The following is a 24,027-nucleotide window of genomic DNA, read 5'->3' as shown; positions in this document are numbered from 1 at the left end:
TGGTTATTATACTCAAAATATTAAAGGCACAATGAATTTTAATAGAAGTAAAGTTACTAAATTGAATTACTTTTTGTTTCTTTCAGTGAACCTTGCACTTGCACTAGCAGCGAATGATTCGGTAGGTATTAATAAACATTAATTTATTAAAATAAACATTTATATATATAGTTTTAGTCTACAGTTTCATGTCTTTGAGGAACTAAAAATGCTGCCATTAGTACTGGTTGCATTTAATAATAACACTTTAATAGCATTTAAGTGTTGACCATATAGTGTTTGCTATGTATTCCAGAAAAGGCTTTCATATTTTTGCAAGGAGATCATACCTTAAACTAATTTTCATAATTTACAATCTGCAGAAGGAATATTCTGGGTTCAATTTTTAAATGTTAATAATTCAGTTCATTTTTTTAAGCTAAAAGATACTCTAAAAGTAGTTAGTGTCTATTGAAACAAAATTCAAATAGAGTATATATGTAACATAAAACTGAAGGATCATATACTCTCTCCTTTATTCCTAAGAATTAACTGTAAGAAATAGTTGTTTGTATATCCTTTTAGCTCTTATTCTTTCCACATAAAAATGAAAAAAAAAATACATGTGTGTATGTTAATACATATGTCTCTGATATTTTTAATGGATGCTGCAATAATGCTTGACTATAATATATTTAACCAATTAACTTCTGATGAAATATTTAGGTTGGTCCTCCCCCACTTATTCTAACAATACTGTGGTGGAATTCTTATATAGTATTCTTACACAGAAATTATATTTTTGTAGGATAGATTCCTGGAAATAAAACCATTAGGTCAAAATGAATGCACAATTTATATTGTACCTATGTACTCCTAACTGTTTGCTTCATTTTTAATATTGCTATAGTCTATGGTGGTACTCCTGTTTTATACTTTGGTTAATTTTGGGTGGTTTTTTTAAGACATTTTAAATAAAAATAAAAACATTGAATGTGATATGTAACTTCATAAATTACCAAATAGTAATAAAATTACATATATATTTCAAAATTGATTTTATTTTTTCCTTTATACATACTTTATAAAAATAGGTGAGAACCATTTGATATGTTGAGCTGTGACTGTGCTTCTAACTTCCTTTCTACTGTTACTATGCAATTTCAGTTCCCAATAGATAGAAATATGGAAAAATAATGTGTTACCTATACAAGTATGCACATAAATATTTGTGTCTTCTGATGTTTGACTCAGTTATTTCTGAAATTTGGAAAATAATGAACAGCATGTATAATATTTTGGTCATATGTAAATTTTATTCACTGTGGAACCAAGTAATAATTGGAGTTTTTAGAAAAGAAAATATAATTCATTTTTCTAAAGTCATGCTCCTCTAATGAGAAGTTACACTCTAGTGTCAAGATCAAAATTTTTCTTCTTAAATTGCCTTACAACTTTCTTTTATTGGTGGACTTACTTTCTTTTATCTGATGTTTTCTTCTTTCTTGAATTTAATTTTCATTTTTCTGAAGGACATCCTTGAGTCCTTCTGTGGTTTGGTGGACAGGATAATGGCCAACCAGAAATGTTCCTGGAGCCTGTGAATATATTACCTTTCATGGCAAAAGAGGATTGGTATGATTAAGTTAAAGGTCTTGAGAAGATTATCCTAGATTATCTAGGTAGGTTCAATGTAATCACAGGGGTGTTTATAAATGAAAGAGGGGAGCAGGAGAGTCAAAGTCAGAGGGATTCCATGTCAGAAAGACTCATTCTATCATTGCTGACTTTGGAGGTGGAAGGGGACCTGGTCCAAGAATATGGGTACCCTCTAGGAACTAGGAAAGTCAAGAAAATAGATTCTTGCAGCCTTAAAAGGTATGTAATTCTACCAACACCTTAATTTTAGCTCACTGAAATCCACTTGAACTTGTGTGATAATTTCTTACAAAAGAAGTAGGAAACTAATAGATAAAGGAAGTTAAATTTCTTAGTTCTTTAATTTCCAAAGATGAATTTATTTTGCCTTCATATTTAGTAGTTTAACCAAATGTAGAATTCCAGGTTCAAAATGATTTTCTCTCTTTGAAAATAATTTCTTCTAGCTTGTTAATAAAATGTCTGATGCTAGTTGAATTCCTATTCCTTTGTAATGATGGGTGTGTGTGTGTGTGTGTGTGTGTGTGTGTGTGTGTGTGTTTACCTTCAAAGCTTCTAAGGTTTTCTTTGTTGACTTTTAAGTTTAAAAATTGTTGCAAATGTCTGTAGTTGTTGGTTTTAAAATTTTTTACCTGCTCAAAAATTGGCCTTCTGGTATCAAGACTTGAGTCTTTTTCAGCTTAGGGAAAACTTTTTCTATTTATTGATTACTTTTTATGATATGTTCGTTCTTTCTCCAGAAACCTATTAGGTACATATTGACCCTTTGTGTGTGTTAATTTTCCTCTTATATTTGCTATCCCTTTGTCTTTTGCCATCAGTTTAGAAAGATGTCTTAGACTATTTTTCATAGTGATATATTGAATTTTAGTTATTCAGTCCTTCTGAAAAAATTTAATTCAGAAATTTTATTTTTTCCAATTTTCCATAAACTTTTTCTTTTCTACTTGCTGCTTCTCAAAAAAGATACTCATATCATTCTCTTGATCTCTCTGAGGATGCCAATTACAATTAATAAAAATGCTTTTCTTAATAACCTCTCTTTGTTCAGGATGTTCATTTTCATAATGTAGCCCTCTGACTAGTAGAATCAGTCAGAGGGAATTGGGAATTTGGTAGACATACAAGTTTTCTAGCTCTTCCCCAGACTTATAGAATCAGAAATCCTGGTAGTGGAGCTCTGCAATCATGTTTTAACCAGTCTTCTAGCCGATTTGATGCTAAAGTTTGAGAACCATGGATCTGGGTTTTTTTGTGCTTCAAAACAGTATAGACATATTACATACCCTTAAAGTTTTATAAGCCAGCAAAGATAAAAGGAAGACAAATATCTTAAAATGATGATATATATTCAAGGTCAAATGTCGTAGTAAATCTGTCCTAAATGAGTATCTTTTATTGCAGAGAAAAGCATTCTCTTTTTTTCATAGAGCATTTCCATGAATGTTATATTTGATTCTCACAGAAACCTGTAATGCAGTCCGCGTAGTATTTATCAGCTTTACAGCCTTTATTGATTCTTCCCTGTCTTTGCCACATTTCATCAGCCAGCAAAAATCCTTGACTATATCTGCAATATTTTTCCAATATTTATCTTTCTATTTCAACTGTTCTCACTTTAATTAAGGCTCATATTATTCTTTTTGGCTCATTTATTCATTTTTTACCTCAAACAATTACTGAGTGCCTTTTGTGTCCTAGGCCCTCTGTTAGTTTGGAGGATACAGAAATGAATGAGATGCAGTCCTTGCCTTTGAGGAAAACATAAACTAGTACACCACTGCAGTGACCTCTTATTTGCCTGTGCTCAAATCTTTCTAGTGCATAATGCCAGATTACTCTTTGGAATTATATAAGTGTACTGCTTGGAGTCACAGGGAAAGCCTTTGTCAGTATTCAAGATCCTTGATCATCTGCTCCAGTATACTTTTCTGGGTTTATATTCAGCTGTTCTTCTAAATAGTTCCTGTATTATTAGTTCAGCTAATGAGAATTACTTGTGGAACCCATTCTGGGCTGGATATGTCCTGTTCTTGAGAGCTTTGTAGTCTATCTTACATTCTACAGGAATTTTCTCTTCAGATTTCTTTAGCTTTGTGTCTTTGCTTGCCAGCTACCTATATGTCTGTGCTTTTATATCCTGCACAATGGTGCTGGCCAAGGTGGGTGAGTGATGACAGAAATCAGGCTACCCTCTTGATGTGTACCTGTGGGCTGCTTTCTAATACTCACACAGGAACTCTATGAGCCAAACTTTCCCTGAGGGGCAGTTCAGTGAAGTGTTCCCTGAAGTCTCTGGGGGTGAGGGTCTTTTCTCTTTTTGTGAAATCCAGTAACATTGTTTATTTGTATTATTACAATCATGTAGCCATCCTAGTAATTTTTGTACTAATAATATAACATTTATGGAGCATTTATTATTTTAAGCACTGTTAACAAGTACTTTCCATGGACTAATTTAAACCTTATGACATGATTGTTAGCTCATTTTTTCTTTATAGCAACTGGATAGGAATAGATACTATTAGGATCTTCACTGTAGATGAGGAAGTAAAAGCACATAGAAGTTAAGTAATGTACCCAAGAAAGTAAATGGTAGAGCTAATAGTTGAATGAAAATCCGATCTTGTGCTTTAAACATACTGCTCCTATTTTATTTAGATTCTTATGATTAAGAACTAGGTTGTAGCCTAGGAAATATAATGAGACCCTGTATCAAAACAAAACAGGCCAGGTGCATGATGGTGTATGTCTGTAGTCCTATCTCCTCCAGAGGCTGAGGCAGGAGTTTGGGCCCAGGAGTTTGGGACCAATTTGAGCAATATAGTGAGACTCCATCTCAAACCCAGACCACAAACCAAACAAAACAACTTTGTTGTCTTCATCCTTGGTTACCTTCAGCAGCTAGCACAATACCTGACTTAAGAAATGCAAAATAAATGTTTGCTACATAGATGGGAGCACATAGGCAGATTTCATAATGTGCAAGTGCAAAGTTTACTTTGGTTTACTTTGTTTTTGAGGAGTGTTGTGGGATGTGAACATTTGTGATGAATTGATGGTCTACATCCTTTTTTTTTGATATACCAAATTTTGTTTATTCATCCATTTATGGCACATTTGGGGTCTTCCATTTCTTAGACATTATGAATAGTGCTGCTATTAACATACATTTTTTTAACTTATATTTTTTTCATTATTTTTTTTGAAAGAGATAAATATTTTTTAAAAATTTTTCATACATATATAAAGGGTAATAACATCTACTCAATCTACCATCTTCCCTACCTGTCCCCTCACTCCTCTCTGTACAATCCAAAGTCCCTTCATTCTTCTCTACACACCCCCAACTATGGATCAGCATCTGCTTATAAGAGAAAACATTTGACCTTTGGTTTTTTGGGATTGGCTTATTTCACTTAGCATAATATTCTCCAGTTCCATCCATTTACTGCAAATGTCATAATTTCATTTTTCTTGAAGCTGAGTAAAATTCTGTTGTGTATATGTACCACATTTTCTTTATCCATTCATTGTTTGAAGGGCATCTAGGTTGGTTCCATCATTCAGCTATTGTGAATTAAGCTGCGATAAACACTGATGTGGCTCTGCTGCTGTAGTATACTTATTTTAAGTGCTTTGGGTATAAACTGAGGAGTTGGATAGCTGGGTCAAATGGTGGTTCCAATATAAGTTTTCTGAGGAATCTCCATAATGCTTTCCAGAGTGGTTGCACCAATCTGCAGTCCCACAAACAATGTATGAGTGTACCTTTTTCCCCACATCCTCGCCAACACTTATTGCTTGTATTCTTGATAATTGCCATTCTGATTAGAGGGAGATGAAATCTTAGAGGAGTTTTGATTTGCATTTCTCTAATGGCTAGAGATGATGAACATTTTTTCATATGGTTGTTGATTGATTGTATTTATTCTTGTGTGAAGTGTCTATTCTGTTTCTTAGCCCATTTATTGATTGGGTTATTTGTTTTTTTGGTGTTAAGTTTTTTGAGTTCTTTATCTATCCTGGAGATTAGTGCTCTATCTGAGGTGCATGTAGTAAAGATTCTTTCCCATTCTGTAGCGCTGTCTTCATGTTATTGATTGTTTCCTTTGCTGAGTAGAAGCTTTTTAGTTTGAGTCCATCCCATTTATTGATTCTTAATTTTACTTCTTGTGCTTTAGAAGTCTTGTTAAGGAAGTCAGGTCCTAAGCTGACATGATGTAGATTTGGGCCTACTTTTTCTTCTGTTAGGCACAGGGTCTCTGTTTTAGTGCCTAAGTCTTTGAACCACTTTGAGCTGATGAGAGATAGAGGGTGCAGGGTGAGAGATAGAGGTCTAATTTCATTTTGCTGCAGTTTTCCAGCACCATTTGTTGAAGAGGCTATCTTTTCTGCAATGAATATTTTTGGTGCCTTTGTTTAGTATGAGGTAACCATATTTATGTGTTTTTTTTTTTTTCTCTGTGTCTTCTATTTTGTACTGTTGGTCCAAATGTCTATTTTGGTGACAATACCATGTCCTTTTAGTTACTATTGCTCTGTAGTATAGTTTAAGGTCTGGTAGTGTGATGTCTCCTGCTTCACTCTTCTTACAAAGGAATACCTTGGCTATTCTGGGTCTCTTATTTTTCCAAATTAATTTCATGATTGCTTTTTCTAGTTCCATGAAGAGTTTCAATGGGATTTTAATAGAGTTGCATTGAATATGTATAACACGTTTGGTAGTATAACCATTTGACAATATTAATACTGCCTATCCAAGAGCATGGGAGATCTTTCCATCTTCTAAAGTTTTCTTCAATTTCTTTCTTTAGTGTTCTGTAGTTTTCATTATAGAGGTCTTTCTCCACTTTGTTAGATTGATTTCCAAGTATTTTTTTAAGACTATTGTGAATGGGGTAGTTTTCCTAATTTCTCTTGCAATAGATTCAATGCTTATGTATAAAAATGCATTTGATTTATGGATATTGACTTTGTATCCTGCTACTTTGCTGAATTCATTTATGAGTTCTAGAAGTTTTCTGGTGGAATTTTTTGGATCTTCTAAATATAGAATCATGTGTCGGCAAACAGTGATAGTTTGAGTTCTTTTCCTATTTGTATCCCTTTAATTTCTTTGGTCTGTCTGATTGCTCTGGCTAGGGTTTCAAGGACGATGTTGAACAGAAATGGTAAAAGAGAGCATCCCTGTCTTGTTCCAGTTTTTAAGCGGAATGCTTTCAATTTTTATCCATTTAGAATGATGTTGACCTTGGGCTTAGCACAGATAGCTTTTACAATGCTGAGGCATGCTCCTACTAACCCTAGTTTTTCTAGTGCTTTGAACATGAAGAAGTGCTATATTTTGTCAAATGCCTTTTCTGTGTCTATTGAGATAATCATATGATTCTTGTCTTTAAGTCTAGTGATGTGATGTATTATGTTTATTGATTTCTGTATGTTGAACCAACCTTGCATTCCAGGGATGAACCCCACTTGCTTGTGGTGCACTATCTTTTTAATATATTTTTGTATGCAATTTGCCAGAATTTTTTTTTTTTTTTTTTTTCTTGTGGTACTGGGGATCGAACTCAGGGCCTTGGGCTTGCAAGGCAAGTACTCTACCAGCTGAACTATCTCTTGAGAATTTTTTTGTCTGTGTTCATCAGGAATATTGATCTGAAGTTTTCTTTCCTTGATGAGTCTTTGTCTGGTTTTGGAATTAGGGTGATACTAGCTTTATAGAATGAGTTTGGAAGGGTTCCCTCCTTTTCTATTTCATGGGATAATTTGAGGAGTATTGGTGTTAATTCTTCTTTGAAAGTCTTGTAGAACTCACCTGAGAATCTGGTCCTGGACTTTTCACGGTTGGTAGGCTTTTGATGGCATTTTCTATTTCATTACTTGTAATTGATCTGCTGAAATCATGTATGTCCTCCTGATTCAGTCTGGGTAGGTTATATGCCTCTAGAAATTTTTCGATGTTTTCAAGGTTTTCTATTTTATTAGAGTATAGCTTTTCAAAATAGTTTCTAATTATCTTCTGTATTTTAGTAGTATCCTTGGTGATATTTACTTTTTCATCACAGATTTTAGTAATTTGAGTTTTCTTTTTCTCTTTGTTAGTGTGGCTCAGGGTTTATCAATTTTATTTACTTTTTCAAAGAACCAACTTTTTGTTTTGTCAGTTTTTTCAGTTGTTTCTTTTGTTTCAGTTTCATTGATTTCAGCTCTGATTTTAATTCTTTCCTGTCTTTTGCTGTTTTGGTGTTGATTTGTTCTTCTTTTTCTAGGGCTTTGAGATGTAATGTTAGGTCATTTATTTGTTGACTGTTTATTCTTTTAATGTATGAGCTCAATGCAATGAATTTTCCCTTAGCACTGCTGTCATGGTGTCCCAGAGATTTTGATATGTGGAATCAGTGTTCTCATTTATCTGTAACTATTTTTTATTTCTTCCTTGATTTCTTCTTTTATCCATTCATCATTTAATGACATGCTATTTAGTCTCCAGGTGTTAGAGTAGCTATTTTCATTTTATCTTTGATTTCTAGTTTCATTCCATTATGATCTGATAGAATGCAGGGTAGTATTTCTGCTGTTTTGTATTTGATGAGGTTTGCTTTGTGACATAACATATGGTCTATTTTAGAGAAGGCTCCATGTGCTGCTGAGAAGAAAGTGTATTTGCTCAATGATGGATGAAATACTCTACATGTATCTGTTAAGTCTAAATCACTGATTATATCATTTAGTTCTCTAGTTTCTTTGTTTAGTTTTTGTTTGGAAAATCTGTCTAGTGGTGAGAAAGGTATGTTAAAGTCACCCAGTATTATTGTGTTTTGGTCTTTTTGATTCTTGAAATTGAGAAGGATTTGTTTGATGTGTGTTCATGCTTCATTGTTTGGGGCATAGATATTTATGATTGTTATGTCTTGTTGGTGTATGAGTCTCCTAAGCAGTATGAAATGTCCTTCTTTATCCCTTCTTACTTTTGGTTAGAAGTCCTGATATGAGGATGGAAACCTCTGCTTGTTTATGCAGTCCATGTGAGTGATATGTTTTTTTCCAACCTTTTACCTTCAGTGTGTGAATGTCTTTTCCTAGGAGGCGAGTCTCTTGAAGACAGCTAATTGTTGAGTCTTTTTAAAAAAACCTGACCTTCCAGTGTACATATTTTGATTGATGAGTTTAGGCCATTAACATTCAAGGTTATTATTGAGATATGATTTGTATTCCAGGTCATTTCGGTTTATTTTTGGTTTTTAACTTGACTTAGTTTCTCCTTTCATTAGTGTAGTTTCTTCCTTTGCTGGTTTTCATTTTTTTTCCTTTTCTTCCTCATGAAATATTTTACTGAGAATGTTCTGTAGTGAAGACTTTCTAGTTGTGAATTTCTTTGTTTATCATAGAAGGTTTTTATTTCATCTTCGGATCTGAAGCTTAATTTTTCTGGATTCTTGATTGGCATTCATTTTCTTTCAGAGCTTGATATATGTTATTCCAGAACCTCCTGGCATTGAGGGTCTGGGTTGAGAAATCAACTGAGACCTGAATTGATTTCCCCCTATATTTAATTTTTTTTCTCTTGCAGCCTTTGTAATTCTATCCTTATTTTCTATGTTAACCTTCGTGTAGGTCTGCTGTAGTTCTGTACATTTCGCATCCTGTAAGCCTCTTGTAGTTGATTTTCCATTTCATTTTTTAGATTTGGAGAGTTTTCTGATATTGTGTCATTGAAAAGATTGTGCATTCCTTTGGTTTGTATGTCCACACCTTCATCCCTTCTGATAAATCTTAAATTTGGTCTTTTCATGTTATCCCATATTTCTTGGAAGTTGCTCATGGTTTCTTACCATGTTCTCTGTGAGATCACATTTATTTTCAAGAATATGTATTTTGTCTTCATTGTCTTCCACTTCCAAGTGGTCTAGTCTGTTGATAATACTTTCATTTCCATTGGATTTTTAATTTGGTTTATTATTTCCTTCATTTTGAGGATTTCTGCTCAATTCTTTTTATAATCTTTGCCTCTTTATTGATCTTTCACTTCCTGTATTTTCTCTCTAATACCATCCTTTATTTGGAAGATCAATCTAACTATGTATTTTCTAAACTCCATCTCTGACATTTCTTCTACTGTGTTGTCTATGGATTCTATTGTTGGAACATCTTGGTTTATTCGAGGCACATTGTTCCCTTGTTTTTCATGTTGTTTTTGTGTCTTCTCATCTAGTGGTATGGAGCTGAGGAAGTACAGATTCTACCCTATAGTTTTTTAGTGTCCCTGAAGCCCTCCAGTACCTCACCTGTGGGTACTATGATAATGGATTTCTCATAGTGGGCACCAGGGTATCTGATGGTGATCTGTGGCAGTCTGTGGGTGGTCTGCAGGCTTATGCCCCCTACAAATCTTCTTTCTCTGATACTGTATAATAAGCATTTTTCATCTCTCTTCCTCCTCCTTTTTTTTCTTCCTCTTCTCTTCTACTTTTCCTCCTCCTTCTTTTTCCTTTTCCTCCTCCTCCTCCTCCCTTGCTTCTTAAAATATGGTATTATCTATGATTCTACACAGCCCTCTTCTCATTTTATACTCTACTCAGTAATTCTTCTCACAGTTCTAGTTACTACTTATGTGTCCTTGACTCAAAATGCATCATCAACCTGGATATCTCATCTGGCCATCAGACCTGTCTGTCTACCTATCTACTGTATATGACCACTTGAGTGCCTTAAAAGCATTTAAAAATGTCTGCGTAAGACTCAACTCTTTTCCTTTCTTATAATTGTTTTCATCCTATGGGAATGATACAGTTCCATTCCCATATCAATCAAGAGTGTGAACCCTTGAGGCTAGTTACTTTAGTTATTTTGCTTTAGTTTTTTTTTTTTTTTTTTCCAAATCTTCAGTGCCCAGTTCAGTGATGGAACATAGTAGGCTTTTTTTTTTTTAATTGTAAACAAATGGGATACATGTTGTTTCTGTTTGTACATGGAGTAAAGGCATACCATTTGTGTAATCATAAATTTACATAGGGTAATGTTGTTTGATTCATTCTGTTATTTTTTCCCTTCCCCCTACCCCTCCCACCCCTCTTTTCCCTCTATACAGTCCTTCCTTCCTCCATTCTTGCCCCCCTCCCTATCCCTAACTCTAACCCTAACACTAACCCCTCCCACCCCCCATTATGTGTCATCATCCACTTATTAGCGATATCATTCGTCCTTTGGTTTTTTGAGATTGGCTTATCTCACTTAGCATGATATTCTCCAATTTCATCCATTTGCCTGCAAATGCCATAATTTTATCATTCTTTATGGCTGAGTAATATTCCATTGTATATATATACCACAGATTCTTTATCCATTCATCAATTGAAGGACATCTAGGTTGGTTCCACAATCTGGCTATTGTGAATTGAGCAGCTAAAAATATGGAACACTTCATGAATTTGCATGTCATTCTTGCGCAGGGGCCATGCTAATCTTCTCTGCATTGTTCCAATTTTAGTATATGTGCTGCCGAAGCGAGCACATAGTAGGCTTTTGATAAATGTTGGTAATGATCATGGAACATGTTAAGAGGGTGTGTGTATGTAGGTACATACACATACAATATACACGGAAAGTTCCAAATATTGTTTAAGTTGCCTGTAGTGTGTTCAATGTAAATTATGCTTTTTTTCCCTTGAGCAAATAGAATAATTAAAATCGAAATGGGGGGGGTTTTCAAGATGGCGGCCTAGAGGGTGGCTGCATTACGTGTTGCTCCAGAACTCAGGATTCAAGAGAGGAGATATTGAGACGCTTGGGACCAACTCAAAGTAGCCGGGTGACTCTCACCCCCTGGGGGGGCATCCCGGATGGGACGGGGGTCCCGGAACGCAGGAAACTTTGTGAAGTAGAACTGCCGGCGAGACGCCCCTCCCCCTGCTGGAGCGCCATAGAGGAGGCCGCTCGGCACAGCGCTGGGACTCGGAGCAGCCACTGGGGCTCCGGCGGCTGCCCGGGGGAGGAGTGGCGGGGAGAACTGTGTGGACTCAGGACACCGGGGCCTGCCCTGAGGAGGAGGAGAGGAGCGTGGCCACTTGGATTCGGAGAGACTGCACCAGAGCTGCAGGCGGTTGCCAGAGGAGAAGCCGCGCGGCGAGCTGTTTGGAATCAGAACGACGCTTCTGAACACCGGGGCCTGCCCTGAGGACGAGGAGGAAGAGGAGCGGCCGCTTGGATTCGGGTGACTACACGGGAACTACAGGCGGTTGCCAGAGCAGGGGCTGCGTGGCGAGCTGTTTGGACTCTGACCACTTCTGAACCCCGGGGCCTGCCCGGAGGAATAGGAGAAGGAGGAGAAGGAGCGTGGCGGGTCCTTTGGACTCGCAGTGACTGCATTAGCGCTCCAGGCGGCTGGTCAGAGGAGAAGGCGAGTGGTGAGTTGTTTGGTCTTAAAGTGACAGCTCCTGAACACAGGGGGGCTGCCTGGAGGAGAAGCGTGGTGGAACGCTTGGTCTTGAGGGGCCGCACCTGAGCTCCGGGCGGTGCCCAGAGGACCCGTGCAGCGGGTCACGTGGATTCAGAGCCACTCAGAGGGACTGCTCCTGAACACCCGGGGGGTTATCTGGAGAAGGAGGAGGAACGGGGAGGGTCACTTCAACTCGGAGTGATTGATTGCCCCGGGCTACGGGTGGTTGGTGGGAGGAGGAGGCACGAAGTGAGTTTCTTGGACTCCTAGTGACCGCACCGGCATACTGGGCGGCTGTCTGGAGGAAGAGGCCTGTGGCGGGTCTCTGGGACTCAGAGTGATTGTTCGGGGCCACAGGTGGCTGCTCAGAGGAGGGGCCACGCAGCCAGGCGATTAGGTGCAGAACAGGGTCCCAGGATCTAGGAGGCTTCTGGGTGGAAGAGCCGCACAGAGACAGGCTTAGGGCGGAGCGAAGGTTCCAGGCCTATGGGCAAATTCTCTGAGGAGGGGCAGCCTAAGGAGATCCATCTGCGAAGGGTGAGGCTCCCAGGCCCAGGAGGTAGGGCCGGGCCCCTGGGAACTGTGCAGAGTAAGGCAGCCCAGCCCAGGCAGTAGCTGTAAATTGAGGGGAACCTCTAGGAGGAAACTGACCAGCGAGACCTCCCCACTGGGTGAGTCTTCCCTGCCTGGTGAGGTTTCCCCACAAGGACGGTAAAACCAGAGACACAGGCCCAAACAGGCCTTGCCTCAGCCCGCAGCCTAGGTCCCCTTTGGATGACCATTGGTCAACAAGTGGAGGCACCTCTGCCCACTAGCAGGGAATATACCCCACCTGAAGGCCACCACTCCTAGAGAGGCAGCTTCCTTGTGGAGCACCGCATTATCAACCTCCTCCAAGACTTCAGCCTACTGAAGGCTAAGAGGGGATATATATAGAAATCTTCAGGGTCATTGTAAATCAACAGAGGAAATCTGCAATATCTCAGCGGTCCACTGATATCTGAACAACATGAGAAAACAAGGAAAGAAAATGCTGCAAACAAATCTAGATGTTACATCAATAAAACCCAATGACAGCATGGCAGAAGAAATGACAGAAAAGGAGTTCAGAATGTACACAATTAAAATGATCAGAGAAGCAAACGAGGAGATGAAAGAGCAAATGCAAGCATTGAATGATGAGATGAAAGAGCAAATGCAAGCATTGATTGATCGCACCAATCGACAGTTAAAAGAGCAAATACAGGAAGCAAAAGATCATTTCAATAAAGAGTTAGAGATATTGAAAAAAAACCAAACAGAAATCCTTGACATGAAGGAAACAATAAACCAAATTAAGAACTCCATAGAAAGCATATCCAATAGGATAGAACACCTGGAAGACAGAACCTCAGACATTGAAGACAAAATATTTAACCTTGAAAACAAAGTTGAACAAACAGAGAAGATGGTAAGAAATCATGAACAGAATCTACAAGAACTATGGGATATCATGAAAAGGCCAAATTTAAGAATTATTGGGATTGAGGAAGGCTAGAGAAACAAGCCAAAGGAATGAACAACCTATTCAATGAAATAATATCAGAAAATTTCCCAAATCTGAAGAATGAAATGGAAAATCAAGTTCAAGAGGCTTACAGGACTCCAAATACACAAAATTACAACAGACCCACACCAAGGCACATTATAATGAAAATACCTAACATACAAACTAAAGACAGAATTTTAAAGGCTGTGAGAGAAAAGAACCAAATTACATTCAGGGGGAAACCAATACGCATATCAGCAGATTTTTCAATCCAGACCCTAAAAGCTAGAAGGTCCTGGAACAACATTTTTCAAGCCCTGAAAGAAAATGGATGCCAACCAAGAATCTTATACCCAGCAAAACTTACCTTCAAATTTGACGATGAAATAAAATCCTTCCATGATAAACAAAAGCTAAAAGAATTTACAAAAAGAAAGCCAGCATTACAGAACATTCTCAACAAAATATTCCATGAGGAAGAGATGAAAAACAAAGAAGCAAATCAGCAAAGGGAGGAATTATCCTAAAGGAATTGTCAAATAAAGGAGGAAACAAGTTGTGTCAAACAAATAAATAAACAAAATTTTAAAAATGAATCAAATGACCGGGAAACCAAATCATTTCTCTATAATAACCCTGAATGTTAATGGCCTGAATTCATCAATCAAAAGACATAGACTGGCAGACTGGATTAAAAAGAAAGATCCAACAATATGTTGCCTGCAAGAGACTCACCTCATAGAAAAAGATACCCATAGATTAAAGGTGAAAGGATGGGGAAAAACATACCATGCACATGGACTCAGCAAAAAAGCTGGAGTATCCATCCTCATTTCCGATAATGTGGTCTTCAAGCCAAAGTTAGTCAGAAGGGATAAAGAAGGTCATTTCATACTGCTTAAGGGAAGCATAAATCAGCAAGATATAACAATCATAAACATCTATGCCCCAAACAGTGGCTCATCTATGTATGTCAAACAAATCCTTCTCAATTTCAGAAATCAAATAGACCACAACACAATAATACTAGGTGATTTTAACACGCCGCTCTCACCACTGGACAGATCTTCCAGACAAAAATTGAGCAAAGAAACCATAGATCTCAACAACACAATCAATAATTTAGACTTAACGGACATTTATAGAATATTCCATCCAACCAAGAGTGAATACACTTTCTTCTCAGCAGAACATGGATCCTTCTCTAAAATAGACCATATATTATGCCACAAAGCTAATGTTAGCAAATACAAGAAGATAGAGACACTAGCATGTATTCTATCAGATCATAATGGATTGAAGTTAGAAATAAATGAAAGAGTAAAACACAGAAACTATTCCAACATCTGGAGATTAAACAATATGCTATTATATGATGAATGGATAACAGAAGATATTAGGAAGGAAATTAAAAAATTCTTAGAGGTAAATGCGAACAAAGAAACATCATATCAAAATCTCTGGGACACTATGAAAGCAGTACTTAGAGGGAAATTTATTTCATGGAGCGCATTTAATAAAAGAAGTAAAACTCAACAAATAAACAACCTAACACTACAGCTCAAAGCCTTAGAAAAAGAACAGAACAGCACCAAAAGTAGTAGAAGACAGGAAATAGTTAAACTCAGAGCTGAAATCAATGAAATTGAAACAAAAGAAACAATACAAAAATTTGACAAAATAAATAGTTGGTTCTTCGAAAAAATAAACAAAATTGATAAACCTTTAGCCACACTAACAAAGAGAAGACGAGAGAAAACCCAAATCACTAAAATTCGGAATGAACAAGGAAATATCACAACAGACAGGATGGAAATACAAAACATAATTAGAAGCTATTTTGAAAATCTATACTCCAACAAAATAGAAAATTTCGAAGACATCAACAGGTTTCTAGAGACATATGAATTGCCTAAACTGAATGAGGAGGACATAAACAATTTAAATAGACCAATTTCAAGTACTGAAATAGAAGAAGTCATCAAAAGCCTACCAACAAAGAAAAGTCCGGGACCAGATGGGTTCTCAGCCGAGTTCTACAAAACCTTTAAGGAAGAGCTCATTCCAATACTTCTCAAAGTATTCCATAAAATAGAAGAGGAGGGAACCCTCCCAAACTCATTCTATGAAGCCAATATCACACTGATACCTAAACCAGACAGAGACTCATCAAGGAAAGAAAATTTCAGACCAATATCCTTAATGAACATCGACGCAAAAATTCTCAACAAAATTTTAGCAAATCGCATACAAAAACATATTAAAAAGATAGTGCACCATGATCAAGTGGGTTTCATCCCAGGGATGCAAGGTTGGTTCAACATCAGGAAATCAATAAACGTAATTCACCATATTAATAGACTTAAAGTCAAGAATCACATGATTATTTCAATAGATGCAGAAAAAGCATTTGATAAAATACAGCACCCCTTCATGCTCAAAACACTAGAAAAAATAGGGATAGTGGGAACATTCCTTATTATTGTAAAGGCCATTTATGCTAAGCCCATGGCTAATATCATTCTAAATGGTGAAAAACTGAAAGCATTCCCCCTAAAAACTGGAACAAGGCAGGGATGCCCTCTTTCACCACTTCTATTCAACATCGTTCTTGAGACTCTGGCCAGAGCAATTAGACAAACCAAAGAAATTAAAGGGATACGAATTGGAAAAGAAGAACTCAAACTATCCCTGTTCGCTGATGACATGATTATATATTTAGAGGAACCTGGAAATTCCACCAGAAAACTCTTAGAACTCATAAGTGATTTCAGTAAAGTAGCAGGTTACAAGATCAATGCCCATAAATCCAACGCATTTTTATACATAAGTGATGAATCTTCAGAAAGAGAAATTAGGAAAACTACCCCATTCAAAATAGCCTCGAAAAAAATAAAATACTTGGGAATCAATCTCACAAAAGAGGTGAAAGACCTCTACAATGAGAACTATACAACACTAAAGAAAGAAATTAAAGAACACCTTAGAAGATGGAAAGATCTTCCATGTTCTTGGATAGGAAGAATTAATATTGTCAAAATGGCCATACTACCTGAAGTGCTATACAAATTCAATGCAATTCCAATTAAAATCCCAATGACATACCTTACAGAAATAGAGCAGGCAATTATGAAATTCATCTGGAAGAATAAGAAACCCAGAATAGCTAAAGCAATCCTTAGCAGGAAGAGTGAAACAGGGGGTATTGCAATACCAGATCTTCAACTCTACTACAAAGCAATAGTAACAAAAACGGCATGGTATTGGTACCAAAATAGAAAGGTAGATCAATGGTACAGAATAGAGGACACGGACACAAACCCAAATAAATACAATTTTCTCATACTAGACAAAGGGGCCAAAAATATGCAATGGAGAAAAGATAGCCTCTTTAACAAATGGTGCTGGGAGAATTGGAAATCCATATGCAACAGAATGAAACTAAACCCCTATCTCTCACCATGCACGAAACTAAACTCAAAATGGATTAAGGACCTCGGAATCAGACCAGAGACCCTGCAGATTATAGAAGAAAAAGTAGGTCCAAATCTTCACCTTGTTGGTCTAGGACCAGACTTCCTTAACAGGACTCCCATAGCACAAGAAATAAAAGCTAGAATCAACCACTGGGATAGATTCAAACTAAAAAGCTTTCTCTCAGCAAAGGAAACTATCAGCAATGCGAAGAAAGAGCCTACAGAGTGGGAGAATATCTTTGCCAATCATACTTCAGATAGAGCACTAATCTCCAGAATCTAATAAGAACTCAAAAAACTCTACTCCAAGAATTCAAACAGTCCAGTCAACAAATGGGCTAAGGAAATGAATAGACACTTCACAGAAGAAGATCTACAAGCAATCAACAAACATATGGAAAAATGTTCAACATCTCTAGTAATAAGAGAAATGCAAATCAAAACCACCCTAAGATTCCATCTCACCCCAATTAGAATGGCGATTATCAAGAATACGAGCAACAACAGGTGTTGGCGAGGATGTGGGGAGAAAGGTACACTCATACACTGCTGGTGGGGCTGCAAATTAGTGCAGCCACTATGGAAAGCAGTGTGGAGATTCCTTAGAAAACTTGGAATGGAACCACCATTTGACCCAGCTATCCCACTCCTTGGCCTATACCCAAAGGACTTAAAATCAGCATACTACAGAGATACAGCCACATCAATGTTCATAGCTGCTCAATTCACAATAGCCAGACTGTGGAACCAACCTAGATGCCCTTCAATTGAGGAGTGGATAAAGAAACTGTGGTATATACATACTATGGAATATTACTCAGCCATAAAGAATGATAAAATTATGACATTTGCAGGCAAATGGATGAAATTGGAGAATATCATGCTAAGTGAGATAAGCCAATCTCAAAAAGCCAAAGGACGAATGATATCGCTAATAAGTGGAGGTTGACACATAATGGGGGGGAGGGAAGGGTTAGAGTTAGGGTTAGGGAGGGGGGCAAGTATGGAGGAAGGAAGTACTGTATAGAGGGTAAAGAGGGGTGGGAGGGGTGGGGGGAAGGGAAAAAATAACAGAATGAATCAAACAACATTGCTCTATGTAAATCTATGATTACACAAATGGTATGCCTTTACGCCATGTACAAACAGAGAAACAACATGTATCCCATTTGTTTACAATAAAAAAAAAAAAAGGGTCTGCACACAAGTTAACTAAAAACTTATTACAGACAACATACGTATACTCGTGTTTTAAAAGCTGAGAAACTAAAAATATGGAGAAAATCATCAATGATACAGGTTGTACTTCCCAACATTTTTTAATTTTACCTGAAACATCTCGTCTTCCTCAACTTTTTTCTGACAGCATAACTTGTTGTAATGTTCTTGTAACTTAATATGAATTTCTTTAAGTGATGATAATTCATTTTTAATCTTATTAATTTCTCCATTAAGTTCCTCAACCTATTATAACATTTAACCAAAATGAGCAAGTATATAAACATTTTATCTAAAATATTAACATTTGTAGAAATAGTGAAAAAATAAAAACAATCACAAAATAATAATATTAAATACCAGTTATTGGAATTATTCTGAGCATTTAATAAACATAATTGCATACTCATGAAACTCTACAAACTATTTTTAACTACTACACTAAGCCACCTCTTATTATAAATGAAAATTTATAATTTTTATTTATAAAAATTCTACAAAAGTTATATCTTTATTGCTTCCATAAAGTTTTCTTTTGTTGTTGTAAATTGGATGAGATTTTAACTAAGCTAGGTGAAGAATACTGAGCCCTAGTGATACAACGGAATCTGGCACTTTAGCCTGATATTTACATCTACAACTTGAACTTACGCTGCCTACAAAATAATCTTTTTCCTGGGGAAGTATTCTTTTGTAGAAGCCTTAAATATGAGACACAGTTCCACTAAAGAGAAAGAACATCATTTTTAAATCAACGATTATCATTTTCTCTTAAAAATGTTTAAAACTCCTATCATTAATCCCACAATGTGACAGTCCTTCTAGAAGCCAGCAGGTATAAACTCACATTGCTTTCCCTTCATCTCATCTATTTCTAACCATCTTTTAATCTATCTTTCCCAAGACTAATCTCTCCATGTGTTCTTTTTTTTTTTTATTGTAAACAAATGGGGTACAACTTGTTTCTCTGTTTGTACATGAAGTAGAGGCATACCATTTGTGTAATCATACATTTACATAGGGTAATGGTGTTTGATTCATTGTTATTTTTTCCTCCCCCCTACCCCTCCCACCCCTTTTCTCCCTCTGTACAGTCCCTCCTTCCTCCATTCTTGCCTCCCTCCCACCCCCCATTATGTATCATCATCTGCTTCTCAGAGAGATCATTCGTCCTTTGGTTTTTTGAGATTGGTTTATCTCACTTAGCATGATATTCTCCAACTTCATCCATTTCCCTGCAAATGCCATAATTTTATTATTCTTTATGGCTGAGTAATATTCCATTGTATGTATATATATGTATATATATGATATATGATATATATGTATATATGTGTGTATGATATATATGTATACATATGTATGTGTGTGTGTATATATATATATATATATATATATATTACAGTTTCCTTATCCATTCATCAATTGAAGGGCATCTAGGTTGGTTCCACAATCTGGCTATTGTGAATTGAGCAGCTATGAACATTGTTGTGGCTGCATCACTGTAGTATGCTGATTTTAAGTCCCTTGGGTATAAGCCAAGGAGTGGGATAGCTGGGTCAAATTGTGGTTCCATTCCAAGTTTTCTAAGGAATCTCCACACTGCTTTCCAGGGTGGCTGCACTAATTTGCAACCCCACCAACAATGTGTGAGTGTACCTTTTTCCCCATATCCTCGCCAACACCTATTGCTGCTTGCATTCTTGATAATCGCAATTCTAATTGGGGTGAGATGGAATCTTAGGGTAGTTTTGATTTGCATTTCTCTTATTACTAGAGATGTTGAACATTTTTTCATATATCTGTTAACTGCTTGTAGATCTTCTTCTGTGAAGTGTCTGTTCATTTCCTTAGCCCATTTGTTGATCACGTTATTTGTATTCTTGTTGTGAAGTTTTTTGAGTTCTTTATATATTCTGGAAATTAGTGCTCTATCTGCAGTATGAGTGGCAAAGATTTTCTCCCACTCTGTAGGCTCTCTCTTCACATTGCTGACAGTTTTCTTTGCTGAGAGAAAGCTTTTAGTTTGAATCTATCCCAGTTATTGATTCTTGCTTTTATTTCTTTATCCCATCCTCTCCTATCTCCTTTAGTCCTCGCTGTAGTGACTTGCTCTTCTGCCCATTTTCAGTCTCTCACATTACACCAGCATTCTCTCCTCAGTCCCCAAAGGTACTCTATTCACGTTCATTTTTGTTTTTTGTTCTTGACCCAGTTACTATTTCTCACTTCCTAAAATGAATAACCCAGGATTGGGGATGTAGTTCAGAGGTAAAGCACTTGCTTATTAAGCATGCACAAAGCCCTGGTTAGGCCCCCAGCATGCATTCATAAATAAATAATCAATCAATCATTGTTTTTCTTGGGAGAAAGTCATTTTTATAGTCTTAACAGAGAAAATGAATGTTTAACTTTCTTAGCTCAACCAATTTGTTTTGTGGCATATTTCACATATTTCAGTTATACATACATACATATTTTGCACTTTATAATTTTCTTTATCCTGACAGCACCATTTCCATGATCTTTTAAACATTGGGAACGAGAAGAAAGTACTGGGATGCAGTGGAGATTAAAGTTACTATGTTTATTCCTTAATGGTAAACTTTACTGGTAGAGATTATTAAGCCTTTTTTAGTATTGTCACATAATTGAGTACAAAATACATTTCTTAGATTTGAGGAAAGCTTATCAAAATCATCAGCAATGACTTACTTGGTCTCTCCAAACTATAAAGTAAGAAAACATGTTAGCCAGAAATGAACCAAATCAAGAGTTATTTGTATCATAAATCAAACAAAATCATGTACAAAAAATGTTACAAAGCTGATATTAATATACATATTATATTACTATAACAATATTGCATGTATTTTAATTAATATAATAGTTTAAAATATAATCATACATTTCAAAAATATCACTTCCTAAACTCGTAAGTAGTGACTTTCTATTGTTTTTTTGGAAAGCTAGAGATTAAATCCAGGGCTTCATATATGCTATAGCCCCAGCCAGTTGTGTTAATTCTTTAAAAAGAATTGAAAAGGTAATGAAAATTGATATTAAAATAGAATAGTCAATTTTGTGGTCCACCAATCTTTAAAGTAAACCTTTATATTTCACAACTTGAATTTATGTCATTTATAGTATTATTTTATCTACTTCACCAAAATTAAAATAAATGCTTACAAAAATGTTTATTAAAAATAAACAATTTTGGTTTATGGAAATAATAATGTTTATAGATGTTAATAAAACAGAACTCAACTACTGCATACATGTTCAAAACATGGCTCTAATATATCTCAACAAAACTGCTGAGGAAAGCAAACAGCTAACAACAGTACATACGTAATTCTTTATTTTAATCATTTACCAAAATACAATGTAATGGTTTGATGAAAAGGCAAATTTTCTTTGCCACATATGGAAGGTCATTTGATATATATTCATATATGCACATATGTATATATATGTAAACATACAGACATGTATGTATGATCTTTTATGCATGAAAACATTACAGGGAAATCAATGAAATTTATAGATTTAAAAAAAAAAAATCGAAATGGGATAATGTATATGGAATGCTTAGCACAATGGCTGGTCCATAGTAAGTTCTAGATAACGATTTACTATTGATAGCTGGATAAAAGCCTTTTGTAAATAACTTCAAAACAAAAATCAACATGTATTTTAGTTACTTGTCTATTTTAGCAAAACTTGTTTTAAGTTCTTTCCATTGCTAGAATGATTATTAAGTAAAATTTTAATTGGATTTAAAAATGGAAAAGGAAGCAGTATTATCTTCAAAGAGTTTGTTTCTTTGGTTATTTCTTTTTCCATTTATGTTTGTCTCAAAATATTTGTTTCCCCCCATGATCTTATAATGTCTTTATACATATTATTTCCAGATGTACTGCTTTTCTCACAAATTATTAGGGATGGTTCTTTAAACATAATTAGGATTATCTTAACTTTGAAGATCTGTCATATTAGGACAAACCAGGAAATTTTAGTTCAAAATTTAGGTTTTGTATTTTGAAATATTAAATAGTCTTGGAACAGAACATATTTCATATCACCATTTACAGCATTATTATTTACCTTATTGCTACATGTGTATAGCAGTTAACAGTTTTTTAAGGTTTTGGTTTCAGGCAGACCTGGGCATGATTTCGGTTCTGCCTCTTGCAAACCACATGACTTTTGCCTCTTCATACCTCATAAAGTTGTTGTGAATATTATAGGATATAACACATATGAAGCACTTACATGGTGTCTGGCATATAGTGAATAATGCCATTAAAAGCTACTTGTATTAGCTGTTATAGTACTGCAAATGCCAGCCTATACATATTTTTATAATCTGGAGTATTAGTTATGATGTGAATGAGGATTAATATGGATGACACTGTGTTACTCAGTGTCACAATTGCTGAAGTGGGAAATTCTGATGTATCCACTTACTTCAAGTTCATAAGATTGGGGTCTTTTCTTTAACACCAATACTGTGAATGGGTTACACTATGCTAAATTAACCTGTTCTTAATGTTTTTTATTATAGGTAAGAAATATATATAATAAATTCATTACTTATGAAAAATATTTTGTTTCAGTATTATGGTCAGCTATTTTGGAGGAAAACCACACTTTGTGCTTAAAGTATAATTATTTTAAAACTAGAGGGGAAACTTGAGGCAAGAGGCTAGATCTAGAAAGAAGACTTGCAATATCTTTTTTTTTTTGCTTTTTGTTCTTTAGTTTAAAGGTAATCCTTGGTAAGCAGTGTGTTTTATATTATAAGGGCATTCAAATTCACTACAATTACCAAGGAGAAAAATACTCAGAACATATTTTTATAATTAGAGCTAAAGTTTTTCTTTTAAGATATGAAATGGAAATACTTATAGTCAATGAATTATCCTGCAAATATTTGATAATTGTGATACACAAACACACACACACATACACACCCACACACCCTTACATACTGAATAGATTTCTAATAAAACTCTTTTTTCTTGTTTCTTCATATATAGGCTTGTTTGTATATTCACCAAAATGTATTGAGGGCCAGTAGTTTCTTAGCTGCTTTGTTTGACCTCTGTTGAAAAAGCCATACCTCTGTCCTTATCTTATTTAATTTATAGCCCAGGTAACTGTTTAGAAGATTGTAGTTTCAGTTTGTACCAGGCTCTGTGTATGACATGATTCTTGACTTGTCTCTAGTCTACTTCTCATTTACCACCCATGCTTTCCCCCATCTATGTTACTTTCCTCAGGTCTTTTCTCCCATTTCAGTTTCTTCCTTCCCAACACATGATCTTGCTTTCTATTCCACATGAAAAATAGGCTTTTCATTGGTGATTCTTTAATGTTCTTTCCCTCTGTTAAGTGTATGTCTTTCTATAGTCCTTATTACCGTCTTTCCTTTCTGCTTCAGAGAAGAAGATGTCAGTTCCAATACCCTACTTGGGCTTTTGATTCTATGTTTCCTGACTCTTCTGGAAATTTGACTTATTAATTCCCTTTTGTTATTTTTAGTTTCTCTACTGTTTCCTCCCACAGGCTTATAGACCTTTATGTATCTTACTCATATTCACTGAGAAACATAAATATGTATTTGTTGGGTGAGTAAATGAATCAGCAGACCTTTTTAAATCCGGCTTACCCTCAAGATTTTGTTCTCCCTTTCTTTCCTATTATAGCCATTCTTGAGAGAG

General features: G+C 35.8%; 1 protein-coding gene across 2 annotated transcripts in view; it reads left to right on the top strand.

Annotated features, from left to right (window-relative positions):
- NUBPL (NUBP iron-sulfur cluster assembly factor, mitochondrial) overlaps positions 1 to 24,027 on the top strand; it is a 278,977-nt gene that overhangs the window by 4,286 nt on the left and 250,664 nt on the right. For both annotated transcript variants that reach the window (XR_013761865.1, XM_079127236.1), the window contains exon 3: positions 87 to 121. Coding sequence is in view for 1 of the 2 variants with exons in the window: in XM_079127236.1 (XP_078983362.1) it covers positions 87 to 121 (35 nt within the window). In the remaining variant the exon portion in view is untranslated. The remainder of the gene's footprint in view (positions 1 to 86; positions 122 to 24,027) is intronic.

Source organism: Sciurus vulgaris (assembly GCF_902686455.1).
Source record: "Sciurus vulgaris genome assembly, chromosome: 2".
Classification (NCBI taxonomy): domain Eukaryota; kingdom Metazoa; phylum Chordata; class Mammalia; order Rodentia; family Sciuridae; genus Sciurus; species Sciurus vulgaris.
The sequence above is the reverse complement of the archived record's forward strand: the minus strand, read 5'-3'. Positions and strand labels throughout refer to the sequence as shown.